Source organism: Ammospiza caudacuta, chromosome 1 (assembly GCF_027887145.1).
Source record: "Ammospiza caudacuta isolate bAmmCau1 chromosome 1, bAmmCau1.pri, whole genome shotgun sequence".
Classification (NCBI taxonomy): Eukaryota; Metazoa; Chordata; class Aves; order Passeriformes; family Passerellidae; genus Ammospiza; species Ammospiza caudacuta.
This window is the reverse complement of record NC_080593.1, coordinates 146,665,562-146,686,276: the sequence shown is the minus strand read 5'-3', so window position 1 is coordinate 146,686,276 and position 20,715 is coordinate 146,665,562. Positions and strand designations below refer to the sequence as shown.

General features: G+C 44.9%; 1 protein-coding gene across 1 annotated transcript in view; it reads left to right on the top strand.

Annotated features, from left to right (window-relative positions):
* The first annotated feature begins 256 nt into the window (after positions 1-256).
* Positions 257-20,715, top strand: part of KCNQ3 (potassium voltage-gated channel subfamily Q member 3) — a 197,993-nt gene continuing 177,534 nt past the window's right edge. Inside the window, exon 1 of the mRNA XM_058810794.1 lies at positions 257-588. Coding sequence (XP_058666777.1) covers positions 257-588 — 332 coding nt within the window. The remainder of the gene's footprint in view (positions 589-20,715) is intronic.

Sequence of the window (20,715 nt, the reverse complement as noted above, 5' to 3'; positions counted from 1 at the left end):
CTGCCCGCCGGCGGGGGTGACCTGACGGGGATGTGACCGCCTCCCCTGCCCACCGCTTCTACCCCCTCCCTCCAGATATATATATATATGTATACATATATATATATATACACACACAAATACATTCACAGATGAATATATCTATATAAATATATAGAGAAGTCATTTTGGGGGGAGGGACGGGGAGCTCGGATCATGGCCCTGGGGCTCCCGGGGCTGTCGCCGCCGATCTGCAGCTCGCCTCCGGGGCCCGACCATGGGGCTGAAGGCGCGGCGCGGCGCGGCGGGCGGTAGCGCGGCCGGCGGGGCGGCGGCGGCGGCGGGGCGGCGAGCGGCGGCCGGCGGCGACCCCGAGCAGGGCTCGCTGGCCCTGGGCACCGGCGGCGACCGCGACGGGACGCTGCTGCTGGAGGGCGGCGGGAAGGAGGAGGGCGGCAAGCGGAGCCCGCCGGGACTGGGGCTGCTGGCGAAGACCCCCCTGAGCCGCCCGGTGAAGCGGAACCACGCCAGGTACCGCCGCATCCAAACTTTGATCTACGACGCCCTGGAACGACCCCGCGGCTGGGCGCTGCTCTATCACGCCTTCGTGTGAGTACGCGGGGCGCGGAGCGGGGCTCCGGGGGCGCGGCCGGGGCTGCCCCGGGGGGGTTATCAGCAGCGTTTTGCTTTATCATCCTCGGGGTGAGGCGCTCCGGGTGCCTGGAGCAAGGGTCTGCTACGGGGTGTGCTGCCGAGCGGCTTTATTGCTCTTATGTCGTCGGGTTTTCCAAAAGGGGCAGCTGCTCGTAACTCTGTGTTTCTGACTTGCCCGTACCTCCACGTTGCCTTGGAGTGGCATTCCCGAGCCTGTGTGTCTGAGGCACCGGAGGAGGGATGCCAGAAAAACCCAAGCTCCGGGCGGGTTTAAGGCTCGAAGTGCTCCAGGGAACGCGGCCAGTTCAGCTCAGCCCGGAGCGTGAGGCTCAGCTGCTGTTGCAGACCGCGGGCGAACCGATCCCTTCCGTAGCTAAAAGCGTCAAATGAAAACAATCGGGTTTCGGTCCGATAAGCATCACCCCGCAGTGCATGAAACCCGAGCATTGCAGCGCTGTCAACCAGAAAGTTACACTGACCACAAGTGAACCGAGAGGAAATAAGCTCGTTTTATGGCCCATAGGTGACAAGTCAAGAGAATGACAACTGGTTTGCATTCCTAAAAATTCTGTTGCCTTAAGTTGTCGTAAGGAATATCAAAAAGATCATTCTGTCAACATCACGGAATGGAGTTGGCAGAGTCGTATTAAAATAAATGTTTGTTTTAGTGTTGTGAATGTGTTTGAGAACCCAGGGGTTTGTCAGTGATCCCGGTGATAGTGTTTTTCTTTGGCACTAGAAGGTGTGCAGAGCTCTGTGTGACAGAGGATTTAAGCAGTGATTTTTGAAATTGGTTTATTTGCCAAAGACAAACAAAGCTCTCTAGGCTGCATGGGTTGTGAGCCTGGCTCTCGGGAAGTACTGATCATTGGCATAGTCCTTGCACCTGCAAATAAACAACTTGAGTGTAGGGCTGTGATTTTACCTTCAGGCACGTTTTTATTATGTTCGCAGTGTTTTAGCCCTGAGCAAGAGTTAGAAGGCAACCATCACTACAGAGTGCTGCTTATGTACCACTTATTCACTGCTGCTCCCCTCTTTTCAGTGTTTATTAATCAGGTATATCTTGGGACTCAGGTCTTGTTTTCCAGCTTAAAATCTGAAACTGGATGCTGTGACACTTTTTTGGTTCTTTCACCTCTTTTTGCCACAGGAAAACTCATGCTAGCAAGCAGGCAGTGGCAGCACTTGAAGTGTGTTTTGCTGGGAAGGCTCTTAGGTCTGGAGCTTGCTGTTGTGTTCAGTATTGCATAATCCTGCTGGAGAAAGTGACAGCTAGACAGAGGGACACCCCTTTCATCCTGCCTTGGCCAGCCCACACCCCTCAGTGAGGCTTTAGCTCGCAGCAGAGCATTCCAAGCAGTTTGCACCCCTCTGTGACAGCTGGGCTCATGTCTGGATATAAGCAATAGGACAGTGGATGTGTCTGGAGAGGCTCAGGTGAGCTGAGAGATTCAGACAATTGACAGTACTGTAATTGAATATTGAATTCATTGAATTGAGTTGAATTGAATATAATAAAAAAATTGACATTTATTTGCAGTGCTATAAGAATTTCCAAGTTAGAGCATTCATTTTAGATAACTCTTTAGATGTGTGGTTGACCTTAAGGTGCTTATGCAATATGGATCACAGAATGGGGAAAAAATCATGACGTTTGTAAAGTTTGATTCTTCTTAGGAGTGGACCTGACACTGAGTGGTCAAGTTCTCTTTGATGACTACTCACTCCTGCAAAACTGAAATGTCAGTCTGACTCACAAAAGTCAGTAACAGTCTTGTGAAAACCATCGGTGCCAAATTCAATATTAATGAAAATGAAACAAAACAAAACACTTCTACAAGTCTTTATCCTTACAGGAAGTAAAACACACAAGTTGTCAGCCCAGCATAGACACTCCATCCCTCCCCAGGACATCCAGAGGATCTTGCTGTCTAAATTGGCCCCACTGAGTTTCTGTTCAGTCTCAGCTCCCTCTGAACTCAGATGAAGCTGTGGGGTCTCACCTCACTGTAGGATCCAACCCTACAAAAGGAATCTGGTGGGAGTGATGGAGGAGTGTGCTGGGATGTGGCTGACAGAGCTTGCTCCTGCCACTGGAGGAGGAGGACCTGCTTGAGAGCAGGACTGTGGGGAAGCAGCATCTCAGTTGATACCCACAGTCTTTATCTTGCCTTCAAATGGATTGTCTTTTAACCTTTTTTCCTTCTTTGAAGGAGTCTCTCTCATTTGGAGGTGCTGCTGTGACACAGTGTAGTTCCATCCCAGCAGTCTCTCCGTGCTTCTTTTCACACTAGAACAGTGTACACTTTTCCTTGGGAAGGTGAGAGATTGCCAGTCTTCCCATAAAATCTATAAATTTGATCTTGTTCTAATTTTCAAGGAAAGTCCCATTTATGTTATCTTAATGACATATTATGATTTGTCTCATCTGAGTAACTTTGCAGTAAGTGCCATGCACCCACAATTAACCAGTAAGATTGTTGCTGTCAAATACAAATAACTAGAGAATAAACAGCTGAGGGCCAGAAGGGATTTGAGGATGGCTGGATGTGATGAATTCCTTGTAGATCCAAGCATTCAGAGGTGTTTAAGGAAGAGATGATGCAAAGCACTCCAATATTGTGTGTATCCCAGGGTCTGGGAGGCAGGTAGCTGCTGATGCAAGAGGGTTGAAACTTTTCCATCCTTGCTGAGGGTGTTGTGTGAGGGGCAGGAGGGGGCTGTGACAAGCTCTTGGTGAAAACTTTGCATGCCACAACTTTTGAAAGAGTGGCACTGATGGGATCTCGTTAAATCATGCAGAGATGCACATATGGCTGCAGAGGGGTCCGGATCCTGTGTGGATCTCACTGCTGTAATGAGCACACAAAGGAGGCTCCAGGGTCCTGTGTGGATCTCCCTGCTGTAATGTGCACATAAAGGAGGATCCTTTGTGGATCTCACTACTGGAATGTGCACATAAACGAGGATCCAGGATCCTGTGGATCTCACTGTTGGAATGTGCACATAAAGGAGGCTTTGGTTGCCGTTGGGTGCTCTGGAATAATTCTGTTTGAGGAAGTCATTCAAGGAGAGCTCATAAATGGGATCAGGCCCTGTCAAGCCCTAGGGACAGAGGTGCAGTGGAGAAAGGGAGTAATTCCTTATGGAAATTTTAGCATTCAGCTTTCACTGGCATTAATTAAGAAAAAGTGTTGTGAGATACTTTCCTTGTGATTCTTCCTTCTTCTTTGTTCTGCACAAGTGAATTTATCCAAGCCTGTCCTTGGGGATTTGGTCCCTAAAGAAGCCAGCTCTGTTTCCTTCCCCATCTGAAAACATTTGCTCTCTAGTAGCTCTACTAGACAAAAGATTAATCTTTTGTCACTCATGATGTTCCCCTTTGCTGGGTCACCAGGGTTCATGGTGTTCTTGGCAATATGGCAATGTCTTAGTGGTCCTACTTGGTAAGAAAAAAATGTTTTTCCCCATGAAAAATTTCATGTCTGTAAAGCTAAACTCTAGCTGAACATTTTCAGTATAAAATAAAATAACCTGAGATTCTGAGATATTTAATTTGGAAATGTCTCTTGGGGGTTGCAGGTCAGGCTACAGCCTATCCCTGTTCTTTTCTGAGCTCATGTAGGTACAGCTGATGTTCCCATGATGTTCTGTATTTTCCTTTGTGTTAGGCAGTGCAATATTTTGTAGGAAACCCCTGCAGTTGTGCCTCGTGGGATGTGTGCTGTGGTCAGGGAGACAGACTCAAGACCTGTCCGCCTCCACAAACCATCCAAATGCTTTATTTATGCACAGAAGCATTAATGAGTAGAATGAAAAATTGAAACAAGTAAGATTTTTTAGTTTTCCAGTGTTGTTTTTAGCTGTAAGCACAAAATATTTGGTGGATAAAGGACAGAGTACAGAAAGGTAGCATAATACAGATTGTTTGGAATTGCAATTTGTGGAAAATTTTTAACCTGACTTAAAGAGAGGATGAAGGAGAGGTAATTAGGAGATATTCTCATTTTCATATCATCTTCTGAGACAACTACAGCCTTTACTTTCACGGAAAAAAAGACTAGATAAAGGTTTGGGATTAGATATTGCTTTTGGGGAAGTGTGCAGCATCACCTGCACTCTGCTGGTGTAGATCCCCACGATGTCCCTGCTGATGTGAGGGGGAAGCCATGGGGAACATTAGAGAGCCCTTCTCTGTTTGCCATGCAGTCTTCTCTCAGTTCTGCCTAATACCTGGAATAAGAAGAGGAGGCAGAGTCATGAGATCTATCAAATCAGCATTTCTGGGAAGCACCTCTTGCCTGACTGACTGTAGGTGGGCTGCTTGCAGGAAAGAGTGTCATGGGATTGGGGAGCAGGGTGAAGGTCTGGAGGCTTTCCATTATTTTCCTCTTTGCCCTTCAGGAGATGCTCCATAAGATGTGCTCTCCCTCTGTGAGCCATCTGGAGGGAGATGGGAGAAGGTTGGGGGTAAAAAGAGGGACAATATGAATCCTTTCTTGGCTTTTTTGGCGTGGACTTGTATCTGAGTGAGTCCCTTGGGCAGCAGAGCCAGCCTGGTCCATTAGCAAGTGCCCTTTGCTTATGTGTGTGCCAATATGAGTTCTGCTTTAATTATTGATGCTAATTCATCATAATGCATGGATAAATATTCTGCAGTATACTTTGTAAAAACTAATGAAGTCTTAGTCATTGGAGACCTCACCACACACCTCTGCTCCTGCAGCTCCACCGAGGCTTGAGGAGCTGCCCTGGGACTGTGAGTGCCCTGGGGATGTGGCTGTAGCTCAGCTGCTGGCATCAACTGGCACGACAGAACAAAGCTGGGATTTGCTGGGGGAAGGACAAGGGGTAGCACAGCCTGGGGAAAGCAGTGCCTGGGTAGTTGTGGGAACTCAGCACATCCCTTTGGATGTCCAGAGTTGTTGAGAATCCCGTCGGGGGGCTCAGACACCCTGGCATGCTGCCCGGAACACCATGGCTTGATTTTGACCCTTCCAACGAATTGCCAGCCTGATGTGGGGATGTCAAAGCCACACAGGTTTGAATAGTGTAATAATAGAGTATTCACAGGGTGAAAATGTAGATTTTAGGATTTTTGGTATAGGGGTTATGGGAACAAGATGGAGGAATCAGGGCGTGTCTAGTCCTTCTTTCTTCTTCTTGTTCTCCATTTTCTGCAGTGCTGTTGGCACTTGGGGATTGGTTTAGAGTAGAGGTGCTCTGTCTAACATAGGTGATAGGTATTGGGAATTAAGATTAAATATGGTATATGTATTATAGTTTGTAGTATAAAAAGACAACACTGCCCAGGGGCTGTCAGAGTCCTTGTGGCTGCCTTGCTTTGCAGACCTCGGCTGGGCAAAAAGAAAATTTGGTAGATAAGAGTTAATAAACAACCTGAAGACCGAGAAGTGAAGAGTCCAGACTCATTCTTCGAAAGCGTGGGCTGCGCAGAACCATCCTATGCATCTCGGGGCAGAGAACAAAACAGCCAGCCCAAGAGGTAATGGGTGGCTGGTGATCCCCAGCTGCAGCTCTGGAGTCCCCTCAGCAGCTCACAGGTGCCCAGTGCTTGTTTAACCATCCAAACTTCCTTTGAAATTATGGACCAGGCCCTTTGGTGGGAATAAGGGAATAAGTGTTCACCTGCAGCCCCAAATCTTTCTGCAAGGGCATCAGTGCTCAGAGCCAGGCCCACTCCCCAGTGGGTGCCCCCAGGTTGGATTGGTTTGCCCTGTAATCGATGGTGCCATTACTGCGCTGCCACTTGCCAAGTTTCTGTGCTGCCATGGCTCCAGGGCTGCCTGGTGCACAGGGTGTGCCTCAGTGTCCCCCAGGCCCTGCAGGTCCCTGAGCACCCTGCTGCAAGTTCACTCCCCAGCTCAGAGCAGCCTCCTCTGGATGGGCAGGGGAATCCCTGGAATGTCAGGGGAAGCAGCGCTGCCAGTGCCAGCAAACACTCTGCAGCTGGGCTTTCACTCTGCCAGCTCAGCTGAGGAATAGCCCCTCAAATAGAAGCCACAGTCCCTGGTGTTAGGTCTATAAAACTGAACAGTCCCAAATTTAATCAGTTTGACAAGCAATGATACAGCATAGCCACTGCAGCAGGCAGAAAATCACGTTTTTTCTTCTCTTTTGAGAGACTTGGTGTGAGGAGCAGTAGCAGCTCAGTGCCACCCCAGCAGTTGTGGTGACACTGTCAATGGGAAAGCCCAGGACCAGATTTATCTCAGTATCTCCAGCCTGGGCTCTGGTCGGAGGTATCACTCCTCATAAAAGCCATCCCAGCCTCTTCCCAGCCTCTGTTTGTTCCTTGCTGCAAACAATGGATCATGGGAGGGCACAGCAGGGTCTGGGACAGCTGCTGGGTGCAGAGGACACCTGAGCTTTACTTCTTGTTTTCATCTGAAAGAGAGATTCGGGAAATGGTACAAAAATGAGCAGGGAGAGGCTTTCTATGCTTGTTTTGCTCATTTTGCTGTAAAATGTAGGAACACTCAAAACAAATTTAATGGAAATAAATAGTAACTAAAGCCTAATTTAATACCAATCCATCTTAACAGCTGGATTAAAAAATAATACATACATATAATGCCAGTCATCTATCAGTGTGCTTTCGTGTGCAGGTGAACATGAAGGTGCCCCAGCCATTCCTACTTCTCCCAAAGGTCACCTCAGAATCCACTCAACCCGCACATTTCTTTTTTTTTTTGATAGCCCTCATCTTCAAATATCACTTGATTGAATCATTTTTATTTATAGCTTACCCAACATGCAAACCTGTGCGTGTATGTAGAGCATAATTCTGTATCCCTTGACTGTCAAAAAGTCCTTTGTGGCATTGAGGTGCATGTGGAAGGTCAGACAATGGCATATTCAAGGACAATGCATATTCTAAACAAGGTCTGAACTTGAGGAATTTGATTTAATAGCTGGAAGAAACTTTCTGATCAAAATTGATCAAGTGAGCATTAAGATAATTTATATGTTGTTTACAAACATAAATGACTGGTGACCTTAGACACAGCCAGGTGGCTGGGTGCTACCATGATCAGCCTTGCATGATATCAATAAATAATAATGTTTATTCTTGTGTTTAATAACATTATAGTCCCTTTTTTACTTAAGAATGCCATACTCTCTTGTGCATGAAACTTTACAGGAAGAATGGAGCCATGCATCTGCTATTGCTTCTGGCAGATCCTGTATTAAATGGGATAACTTAAATATTAATAGCTTTGCAGGGAATAAGCTCCACGAGATCTGTTAAGTGTCTTAGGATGGTAGCTGGGAAACTTAGCATTTTCTGTGGAGAGAGGGACATGCCCTGGGATATTTAGGTTTTGGTAACCTACTTGGAAAAAGGCACTTTTGGAGAATTTCCAGGCTGGAAATCTGTAAATTGCCTTTCCCAGTCTTAAGTGAGCACATTGCATAAATGTGTGTTTAACTTGGAGCAAATGAAAGGTCCCTCTGAAGTCAGGAGGAATCTGTCCAAGGTGACACTGGGCAGAGCAGAATCCAGAGCAGAAGATTGTGACTGGGATTTGGTGGAAAGCAGCATGAGGTACCATCATCTTCCTCTGTACAGCCGGCTCACTGTTCTGCTCAGGCCTGGTGGGATCATCCTGAGCTGAAGTTCTTCACAGGATCCATCCCCCAACTTCAGCCTTCCCACAACTCAATAACCACCTCTGGCTGTAGTCACCAGGACACCACCTTGTCCTCCTCAGTGGTGCAAACCATGCAGAAGGGAAGCTGTAATAACTCTAAATATTACACCACTATTACACCAATCTCTCTGCTAAATCTCTCTGTGGAGAGATGCTGAGACCCTGACATGAGGCACCTCTGGTGTCTCTTGAGATGGCTTTTGCTCTGACTCCCTCTCCCTCGTGATCAATCTTGCCAAAGCCTTTCCTGCTTCGATTTTCCTCAGTTGCTGGCGCATGGAGCTGCAGAGATCCATTGTATGGCAGTGACAGAGGAGGAATCCTCATCCTCTCTGGGTTGCTGTTCTCTTTTACTTCCTTTGACTTCCCACACTTTATTTCATTCCATGGATCCCTGGATCTCACTTGTCCCTGTGTTTCCAGAGCTGTGGCTGAGAGCTGCATGGATGTGCTTTGCACTCCTTTGGCAGCCTGAGTTAGTTTGTGATTGTCATGTTGACTCTCCAGTGGTGTTTTTTTAAAAATCTCAAGTGCTTTTATATTTACTTTATTCTGTCCTCACTAGTGTTTTGATCACCTTCTAGATTAGCACCTCACAATTTTGCTAACATTCAATTTAGTTCTTTTTCTAGATCATTAAGGAAACAGTTAGTATGGCCAGAACTAAAAAACACAATTCAGCATTTTATTAAATAATAAATTCCCTGCTTCCTGACTAATACAATGTAATTTTTTAGGGTTTTATTTATAGCTCTGGATCCAGTTTTTAGTGTCATATACTTTCTCCCAGTCATCTGAATACTGGGAGAAACTTAGTACTAAATACTAAACCAAATACTTAATACTTAATACTTAATAAAACTAAATACTTATTAGGAAACCAAAGTTTTATGAGATATTGCACCTGTGTCAAAACTGCAAATATTTCCTCATTTCTTTTTGTTCAAACCTGAGTTTCAGGCTATGTTTATCTGTTTATTTCTGTGATGTGCTTTTAATTGTTATCTCTCCATCTCAGATTTTTCATGCTTTTGACATGGTGTGTGTATCAAACAGCAAAATAATTAATTGTTCCTGGTGCCACTGGAGTAGAGATAAAGCAATGCTGAAAGCTTAAATATCCCAAACCATCCAGGTCCTAGCCTAGCTCTTCTATGTTTTATAGGAACCATTAGAGTTGGGCTATACCTAACTTTAGGTCAATGACAGAAATGTTAATCTTAAACCAGAGGACTCTTTACAGGACATTCCCCACTGACTGTAAATTCAGAGTGTAAAATTTTCAGCTTTCAGTGGGGATGGAGGAGAAGCAATGCAGCTGCTGAGGGGCTGATAGTGAAACCCCCAGAGCTCCTGGTGGGGAGCTGCCCACGAGTTGTCAGCAGTGCAGAACCAGCTCTGCTTATCTTTGCTCCCCTCATGCCTCTCCATGCAGGCTCCGAGGGTTTATGAGGAGGGATTACACCCTGAGGAGGGAATGTCAAGAGCAGCTGGTTGAAATTGCAGGGGAATTTGTTTAGGAAGGTAATTACACAAACTGGAATTTGCTCTTCCACCTTTGCCAGCACTGTTGCTCCTGTGAGATGTGCTGGGAGAATCTCAGTGCACACAGCTGGGGCTCCCTGATCACACCCAGACTCCTTCTGTGCCTGCACCAGGTGCAGCCCTGCTCTGCAGCTGTGGCAGCAGCTCTGCCCATGCCCAGAGCAGTCATTGCCATGTCTTGGCTGATTGTCAGAGCTGTGCCAGGGTGTTCCCAAGCAGTGACACTCTGGCTGACAGCAGGACACTGCTGGGTGGTGGATTTGTTGGTGACTGAGTGACTGAGCACAGCTCAGGTGCTGCCACAGACCTGGCACCGCTCCCAGGAGGAGTCTGGGGGGCTCCCTGCTCTGGAGGTGAGGTCAGAGGTGTGGACACTGCTCGTGCCCACTGGCCTCAGGGACACAGAACTGGGATGAGCATCCTTGGGTTAATAGAACAGACATAGTTCTTATATGTGAGATCTTAACACTTTGAGGTTTTCCTCCTGGATCCATGCAAAAAGCCACTTTTGGGATAGAATAATTGAAGTTGGAAGAGACCTTTAAACCTTGCTGCTGTGGTCAGGTGCACCTTCAGTTTCAGCAGGTTGCTCAAAGCTCCATCCAACCTGGCCTTGAATGTTTCTGGGGATGGGGCATCTATAACCCATGCCAGTGTTTTATCACTCTCATTTAAAAAAAATTCTTCCTTATATTTAGTCTAAGTTGATGCTCTTAGTTTCAAACCATTACCCCTGGGATAAGACCTTTCACTTAGACAAAGGCCTAATAAACCCTACCCCACTGAAACAATACAGGTTTCACCCTAGGTGTGTTCAGTACCATATTTTACATTCTGCATCTTTTCTCCTTCCTGTTCATGGGACTTTGCCATGGCTTTTGCCTCTTCTGTTTCAATGCTGCTTGTGCTGCTCAAACTCCCATGGAGGTTTCAGCACTTCACCCCCACATCTTGTCATATTAACAAAAAAATACATTTTTGTGGTAGAAATCCAGGAGGAAGAGCCCACTGATCATTCATTAACAAACTTCTGGTGTAAAATGTGAAGATATTCCTAGCTGTGTGGATGCTGCTATTTGGGTAGTTGTCCTGGTTGTATCTCACTCATTATTGTAGATGTTGCTCCATTACCTTGTCAGGTCCTGGGTGCAGAGATGGGATCTGGCAGAGGCTCATGACAATTCCTGCTCTCACAATATGGAGCTATCACATAGTACAGTGTCAAATCCACTGATCTCTTCAGTGTTAAATTCCTTCCACAAACTGCATTTCCCTGCTCTTCCTCAGGGCTTGAGTGTCAGTCTTTCCACAGTGGGATCCATCCATCTAGCACATTATCTGAGGTACCTGTCTAGAATTCTTTCATAGCTGCTGAAGAAAAACAAGAAATGGAAATTTCTGGAGTGCAATTGATCGCATTCTAAAGACAATTTGAAAATGGGTGAGATTAATCACGTCTTGCAGTGCCTGAAACTCTTCCCTGACTGCAAAGGAGACCTCATGGGACTAATTTAAATTTAGGGATTTGCACTGAAAACACCTGAGGAATGGGAAACTTTCTACCTGATCTGAGGAGCAAGGATCAAAGCTAAATGTAAATATGTTAATGTACAGTTCTGTGTGTCCAGTAGGTATTTAGCTTCTCTTTATAGTCAGTGGAGATTTAGTCAATGCAAACAGTAGATTTTAGGGTGGAATTCATTCAACCAGATGTGAGGGTCTGCTCTACGTGCAGATTAATCACAGCTTCAGCTCCACTGAGCAGCTCTCCCTTGTCTATAGCAGGAACTGAGCTTTGGTAAATGTCTGCAGTAAAAACCATGTTCAGACAAATGATTGTACCTGTAAAGGCAAGAGGAATATGATTTTTATTATTACATAGACTTTTATTATATAAATTCTAGTTATATCTATACTATATCAGTTCTAATTGTCTCTCCTCAAGAGCTTTATATATGTTACTACTTATTATACCAGGCCATGACAAGCCTACAGTCATCTCTGACATGATGCCAAAGAAAATAATATTTCAGTAGTTTTAAGGTCTTTCTCTAGTTGAGATTATTGAGTTTAACTTTCCACCTACCTTTTGTTCTCTGTTTTGCCTTGGGCTTTGTCTCCCTGAGCTCTCACATAAATTTGCTTTTGATTTCTTATGGTAATTGCAGTTGATCTTGAGGTCATATTCAAACCCAGTACCTGTTGTACATCTAAGGCTGTGATTGACTGGGTTTTCCCTTTGTCTCTTGTATTTACCTGGGCACAGGAGCTGCTGTGCTGGGAGTTTGCCAGAATCAGTCCTCCTTCTTTCTTTTCCTGAATTTCAGTCCATTTGCATTGGTCCTCTTGACTACATCACCTAAAATTACCTCCCAAAATCAATGAACAGGCATCACTGTTTTCTAGGGGCCTTTTAGGGATCAAAAAACATTTTGAGGGTGGCTTGAACACTGTCCTTTTAAAGCCTGTAACAAGTGTGGAAGGTCAGTTTGAAAGACCTGGTGTGAATGAGAGGGATCATGAGGGTCATTTGTGGGCCCATACAGTTTTTTATTTGTGGGCTACAGTTTTCTGTATAAAATTGGAGACTTTGCAAATGTGCAAGCACCACTCAGTATTTTCATGGGCATGCTCACTTTCATACACCAGCTGAAGCAGGACACCAGCATAATTGAACCTAATGTTGAAAATCACTGGAAAACTGTATGAGATCTGAATGCATGCAGATGCCCTGACATAAAGAAGTGTATTTGGGTAGTGATGTGTTCCTTGAACAGCTGCTAGTTTGTGTTTTGCTTGTTTTTGCAGAAATACTGAGCCAGCAACTGCTTTTAGTCATGTCAGTGCAAATGTAGAGTAAATCTATTACAATCAGAGGAACAATTGGATTTGGCTGCTGCACCATAGGCTTGTTCTGGACCCAGTACAAAATCTTTTTATCTTTATGGATATTCTGCTAGTACCAGAGGCCAGGATCAAGGTCTTGCACACACCACACTTGTCCTCCCAGTAGTGTAAGACAGCTTGAGGAGTGAGGTAGATAGGAGAGATGGAGATCCCCTGGCAGAGTACCACGTGAGCACCAACCCATCCCAGAGCTGCCAGAATTCACACCCTGGTGCTCACAGCCTGTTTCCTTCATGCTGGGAGCTGGTTTATCCAAACATGGAGGCTTTCGTTCCCTCCTTGCTCCTCAAAGATGAGAGAGAATTTCTCCTCTCTCATAAATCCAGTTCATTGGGTGACAGATCCAGTGCAGATAAGCAAAGGGCTGTGTTTCTGCACATTTCTTGGTGTAGATCATGTCTGATATTGGGGCTGTAGGAGGAACTTGACAACTGCAACCACAGAACCATTTAAAATGGAATGTTTTAGAGGTCTCCTCTCCAGTTCACTGAGCAAGGTTAACTTCAAACTCAAACAAGGTTGCTTGGGGCTGTTTCCAGTTGAGTTTTGTACATGTCCAAGATTTGAACTCCATTATATTGTGGGGAACAATAAATTTGGTTGCTCTTTGCAGAATATATTGTTTAATGTGTTTCACATAGTGTGCAGACTTCTGGGCCCAGAATCATGGAGAGTTTTCTTCCTCCCCACTCCATTTAATCCTCAGTGTGCATGGACAGAAGTGAGATGTAACATCTAGACAGAGATGCTGGGCAGGTGAGGCCACTGCAGAGGAAGGAGTGTTCATATTTAGCTACAGAGGAAGTTGTGTGTCTCTAGGCTAGCCCAAACCAGTATTGTCTGTGTTTGGGGTACTGACACTGGGAAATGCTAGGTATAGTTTTCATTAACCAGTAGAGTTCATTGAAGATAGGAAGTCTTTCCCAATGACTTTTTTTTTTTTTTAACAGATGTTGTCATTTGCTATTTCCACCATTTTTTCATCATTCAGAAGAATCATTCAGTCTCAACTCTACAGCTCCTTCTCACTTTCCCATCTCTTTATCCCTGTCCCTCACTCAATTCTGTCTTCCCTTTTTTCCTTGGTGGCATTCAGCACCTCACTACTGAAGAACAGCACCAATCACTGGATCCTCCATCTCTGCCTTTCCTACATTACCTGACTGGGAGAGCAGAGTTGAGTTTGACTTAAAATCCCTCGACCTAAGTGCTGACAGCAGGGTGATGGAGATGACATGTCAAGTTATCTCTTACTCATGCATAGCTGTATTTACTTTTTTATCATTTCTACCCCTCTTTTTTAACTTTTTGGATTTTGACATTGAGTTCACCAGTGTCAGGATTAAAACTGAGCATTTATTCCCCCAGAGTCAGGACTCATCAAGAATTCCTTTATCCATGTGGAGCAAGGTAGGTTAGGTACAAGATGATCTCTGAATCACCTTGTGATGGGAATATGGCATCCAGGGGTGAGGTCCTTCCAGTGGGCCCCCTGTGACTTTGAGCAAGGCTTTTTGAGTCCCTACACAAACAAATCCTTGTAGGAGAAGCTCACAGAGCTGTTGGGATCCAGGCCCACACGCCTGTGAGTCACAGTTCCTGATCACTCTTTGCCCAGGGGTGGTGATGGTGTTGGGGAAAAGTGATTTATTGATGACCTGTGGAGGTAACAGCTTCCTTGGGGTGACTCAGCTGTTCTCCCAAGGAAGAGGGAATAAGAAGTGGAGGTGGACACCCATTTATCTTCCCAGAAAGGATACAAGTGGGACTAATGTCTGTCCCTGGTCCCAGAGGTGGGAGGAAGTGATTTAGGAGCTCAGCCTAATCCATGACCTGCAGTTATTCATGCACAGCTGATATCCCAGCTGCAGCTGCTGCTCCCAGAGTCAGGATGATAACACCATGTCCTGGTTTGCAGCTCCATTTGCTGCTGGGGTTGATGACCAAGAAATTAAAGATGGGAGCTCTTGGTGTGGCAATAAATGGACAGCAACTTTCTGTAGCAATTGAGCCAGGGCTGAATGCCTGAGTCACCACATTCCCCAGCAAATGGGATGAGAAAGAACATTCCTCCCAGGGACCAAAGAAGGACATAATCACCTCCAAAGCAACGTTTCTTTGGACACCATAGGGAAAATCTGCTGTTATAGAATAATACCTTATAGTTTTCTGGAAACAGTAACTCTAACTCTAACAGAAAACATCATTAGGAGGAGTGAAGTAAAAGGGATTTTGAGCAGATGGAAATCTGTCTTCATTGGCAATGCTTGTTTTCACTTACTCTACCATGAGTTAATTTCCCAGCAACTTGAAGTAGATAATGTGTTTATTAGCCTTAATCTGAGATTTCCATCAGTGTTTTTTCCAGGCTATGAAGATGGAGTTTCTGTTTTACCTAGAGGGCTTTTTAATTGCATAAATGATGATAAAGCATGATTGGAAGGTGATGCAAAATAAATTCAGGCTATACATAAGGCCTAATAGCATATCAGAAATCTGCTGAAAGAATTAGTGCAAGAAATTATCAATTTTCCACTTGTCATTTTTAAACCAAACTTGCAGAATTTTCTAGAAGACAGCTGTAGACTGTATCTTAGCTGCAAAATATGGGCTAAATCAATGATTTTGTATATTCTTGGCTGGTGATTAAGCAGGACTGCAAGGTATAGCCAGGAATACGATAGGTTTGGGTGTTGTTGTTTTCTTGTTGTTTTTTTAGGTTTCTTTTTTTTTTTTTTAATTTAGCAACAGATAAGCAAATGAGCAATGAATTAACTCAGGAAAAGGAGATTTACTTGTATCTTAATTGTACTGTTAAGATCATAATGTAACATAACAGAAGTAGTAGCAGCTACAGTAATTGTGGTGGGATGCTTAGGATGAAATGTACATGTTTTCCCTGTAAATGTCTAAATGTGCCATTTCAATCTCCTCAGATGCTGATATAAACCATGGCTGCAGGAGCATTGCTGATCTTGAGCTCATCCTGAAGTGAAGGAGACAGTGATTTACCCCACCCTGATTGTGCCAACTAAATAGGGATCCCTTGACTGTAAGAGGAGCTTCAACACATGGCTTAGGTGTAGAAATCTACATTGCAAACCCTGAGGTGAATCTCATCCATATCACGTTGTTGAAGGCCTTGTGGGGATAATAAAATAACTTTGTGAAGTACTCTGGACACGAGGATAAAACAAGCCAGCCTTTTTGGCCTTGAGATGACTTTGCCAAATGCTAAAATCCCATGCAGTCTAAAATCTGAAACACCCTTCTCAAAGCATGTGAATGCATGAACCAAGATAACCAACTTTCTGCAGTGCTGAATTCTTATTCAGTCTTGTTCCTAAATCTTTTTGTGATGCCATTTAGGCTCACCTTATGGTGACCTCTGCTGATGTCCCCCTGGTTCCATGAGCATTCAGAAGGTAATTCTCATTTAACTCATTATCAGGTTTGCAGGACTGGGCTCAGAAATTGTTGTTGGTCTTTCTGGTCAATGTAGTCCCTACACTGATGGCCAAAAAATGATTGCCAGAATGTGGTGTTTTGGTTTTATTTTTTTTGTTATTGGAAAGGCTCTAAGTCAATGTTATTGTATACAGAACACAAACACCTAGCTGTATCTCTTCAGTTATTTTAAAAAGCAATTGCAATATGGTGATTTCTTCAGCTGTCAGCCCTCTTGAAGAGTGGGATGTAAGTTTTAGATGTCCATGCAGTCTCTTTGCTGCTGATCCTCTAAGGAGAACAGATGGACCTGTCTGATGTCTGCCTTGTCCAGAGGGAGAAAATAATGATTTTCAGCCCACTTGGGTAAAAAAAAAAAAAAAGGCAGAGGGAAAAATAAGCAATAAAGCTCATGTTTTTCAGAGTGAGGTAAGACAGAAGACAGCAATAGCTCAGGGAAGAATCCAGCAGCTCTGAAAGCAGTTCCAGTGATGGTGACAAAACAGCAGCTGAGCTGCAGAAGGAGGCAAGGGAGATGTTGGAAACAAACTGGCAAAAATGAGAGGCAAGAGGAATAACCTCATTGTGACATGAAGAAGAGAAGGAGGAGGAAAATAAGGCTACTCTTGTAGGTCAGCATGTTAGAAGCACTTAATGAACATGCTGCTTATACAGAGAAAACAGCTGAATTGCCCACCTGGTGCTTTTGGGACTGTTTCAGGCAAAATCCCCATTTTTGTCTAATCCCAAAGTGTTTGCAGTGTGCAGCCTGATGTTGCTGTTGGTCTGCAGGAGACTCTGTGTGCTCTGGGTGTGCTGGGAGCAAGCCCAAGACCTGGTGAGCAGTGAGGAGCCTTGCCCAGGTAGTGGAGGAATCCAGCTCTGTGCTGTTTGCCGTTTGCACTGTTCCTGCTCTGCAGAGAGCCAGGGCTGTGATTTCATTTCAGGGTGGCTCCATTGTCCTTGCACGTGTCATGGTTGTCCTCTGCTCCTGGCGGCACAGGGCTGTGAGCTCTGTCCTGACACCCCACGAGCAGGAGATTGAGGCTTTGTTGGTTATTCCAGTGCAGAGCTGAGCCCTCAGAGCTGATCCTAGCAGAGAGAGTGTGCTTGTGGCAATTTGGGCTGTCCTGGAACAGGGAACCTCCCTCTCTGCCCTGCAAGCTCATGAGTCAGCCCCAAGCCTGGAGAAAGTGTGAAGAATAAAGAGAGACACCAAAGCAGCTGCATCTTCCAGGCATGGTAAATGTCAGATAAAAGAGGAATAGCTTAGAATCAGTCGTTAAGATTGGAAAAGACCTTCACAGTCACCATTCATTGAATACCACCATGCCCCCTAAACCATATCATGAGGTGCTACATCTATGTATTTTCGAACATTTTCAGGCTGGTGGCTCCTCTATTTCATTCTCAACACTGAACTTCATTCTCAAACCTGAGATTTCTCAGGACTGGGAGAAGCACATAATGAGGTGATGATTTCAGCTGTTCTCATGGCCTGACAACACTTCTCTTCAATAAATTTCAGTTTCTTTACTTCTGTGTTTCATAAAATGCCCTACCTTGCAACAGGGCTATCAGGGTGCAAGATCTTTTGTAATTTTCTGTTATTGCTTTTATAAAATTTGACCACCTGCAGAGTGGTCATTGTTTGTTGGGGTTTTTTTATATTTTTTGTAATTTTAAGATGAGGCAAAGTCACTGGTCTCTCTATGAGTCAGCAAATCTACCGTAAAATTAGGGTTTTAGTCTGAGATTAATCTTCATGTCATGGCACCCTTTTTAAGCTCCCAAATAATTTTTAGTGGCAATAAAGACATTATTAGCAGTGTGCAGTCATGTGATAAGTGAAATTGAATAGGAGGTGAATGTGGTGGCACAGGTTATGTCTGACATACCTGTGTATATGTGTTTGTAATAGTGTAGTACCACACAGTCACTGCAGCCCCTATCCCTGTTTGGATGTAGCAAGTGCTGTTTTTACTAACTCAGAAATTATTTGTAGTGTATTTATATATATTATAGAAGCACCTTCAGGGACAAGCAGAGATGAAAACCCTTTGGGCTGGGCTGTGCATCCTTACAGATATTCTGTACTCCCAGGGTATCCCAGGCTTCTTCCACCACCTTTAGGTCCCACCACAGTGCTTCCATGAAATCTCCAGCCTCCTCCTGATGAGGTGTGAACACCCCTGCCCTCCTCAGAGATGCTGCTCACCCTGCCCAGACATCCCTTGGGCTCTGCACTGCCCAGACAAAGCAAAGAGGATCCTTGTCCCAAGCTGGGGCCAAATTTGTTCATAACAGGACACAGAAAATGACTGTGATTACCAGCTGGGGCAAGTATAATTTAACAAGAAAGCAGTTGTGCTTACTGCAATAATTAGTGTTTAGTTAGTTAAAATATTAATGTTTTTCATGTATGGCACAGAGAAAAACGTCCTGCAAGGGAAGGCTGGAAGGAGCAGAGTGCTGGATTTTCTGGCTCCCACAGGCTGCTCCTTCCTTGCTCAAGGGACAGAGAGTGAAAAGGGCAGCCTGAAAAATATGGGCCAGTGAAGAGGAGAAGATGGCATCTCTGGTGGAGAGTGGTGTCACTCCAGAACCAGCAATGGTTCAATATTAATAAATGCTCTTTGATAATTGGGGATAAACCCTTCATGGTTGTTTTGGGAAGACATTGGGAGTTAAAGGTCAGGAATCACTTGAGAGACTGTCCCCTCTAACTGGCATTTAGATGATGTTCAAAATATATCTGCAAGGCTGGCATCCTCATTGGCAGTGTCTTCCCCTATGCCACAGCTTAAATGACTTTCTGAAGGTTCCTCTGCTTTGTCACTGTTCCTGAGGTGGGGCTCAGTGAGAGTGCAAGTTGTGGACACTTGCAAGTTGCACAAACTGCTGATAATCCTGCTATTTTAACTCGCAGGGGGAGAAGACAAACCAACTAAAGGCTGGCATGTTTCAGGGCTAATTCAGCTTCTTTTGTACCAATTCAGCTCACCATGGATGGAGCTACTGACTTTGGGACTTGGGAACTGTTTTGCTCACAGTGCTGAAGAGACAGGAGTGAATATTTGATGACATTAATTCAAGAACATGCATTGTTCTATGGCTGGTGTGTCACACATGGTCAGTCTCCCAGCTGCCCTCATATGCAGCTAGCTGCTCACACACAGCTTGTGATGGGGGGGGATATTTTGATTAATCCTCCTCTTTGCTGGGGGTGGTTGGGTTTGTGTTTCTGGAGGTCCCATCCATTTATTCTCAAGCCATGTTTTTCAGTCATGTCTCACTCAGATTCATATGCAAGCTCCTGGTACATTAGGTAGATCTATTTGATTCACTTAACCTGAAATCTGTGGTTCCTTCTCATTTTCCTTGTCCTATTGGCACTGAGAGACTGGAGGGTTTAAAATTGCAGCCAATGTGCATCCTCTGCTCCCACCTGTGAACTGTCTCGGCTCTGCCCTTCCTGCAGTGACCCATCTCTGATGGAAATGCAGACGATTTAGGGAGGCAATCAAAAACAGAGACTCATATAACACTGAGGTTTTCTCCCTTTTCTGGGCCACCCTGAGCTGTTGAGCTGTAACCTTTCATGGCAGCTGCTGCTGCATTTTGGAGATATATGGGCTAAATCTGATGCACAAACCTCAAGGTGGGTTGTGATCCTTCGGCTGGCAAGTGCTCATGCATGTTTTTATTGTTGATTTATGCAGACAGGCTGAGGTTGGCTTTGTTTCTGGCAAGTCTGGAAAGCAAACCCTGTTTTTGTGTCTCTGGATCCTGCATGTGGTGCTGCTGCAAGCAGGGAAGGGCGGCAGAATTGGCACATTTAATGAAATTCTGGCCCATCCAACCCTCCCAGTCTGCATTGTCTCAACAAGTGGGTTTTGGTGCACAGTGTCTGGTACAACTGGGGAGGAAAGCGACTGTGAGGAGAGAAGGGCTGGAAAGGGAAATGAATTTTGGCATTGGATGCTCAAAACTTCTTACAGTGACATGGCAGTGGTAACTGCAGCCTGGAGGGTCAAAGGCTGAACTTTGCTAATTTTTCTGTTATTAGGGAAGGTGAAGCAAACTAGGAAAATGGAAGACCTGTTCATGGGAAGTAAGACTTAAAATATTTGTGTGGCAGCAGCAGCAAGAACCAAGTTATGGTCTGTGATCTCACTGCAAATGCAGATAAAAACTGGTCTTTGCTCAAAGACCTTACAGTTTTAGTGTAATGGGGGTATTTACAGGTGGATCCAGAAGGAGGGGTGAAACAAGGAGCATTAGCTTCTCACTAAACTCAAAGTTTGCCCTCACTATAAACTGCTAATAATGTTGTATATACTACAGGAACAGCTTCTTTGGAGAAAAGCTATTAGAAAAGTCAGCAAGGCAGCTTCATACATCTTTGCCTCTTCCAGCTTATGCCAGAGCAGCTAATAGATTTGGGGTGAGTGCAATAAAGATCTGGCACAGGATCAATAGGGGCTGGCACAGATCTGTGAGG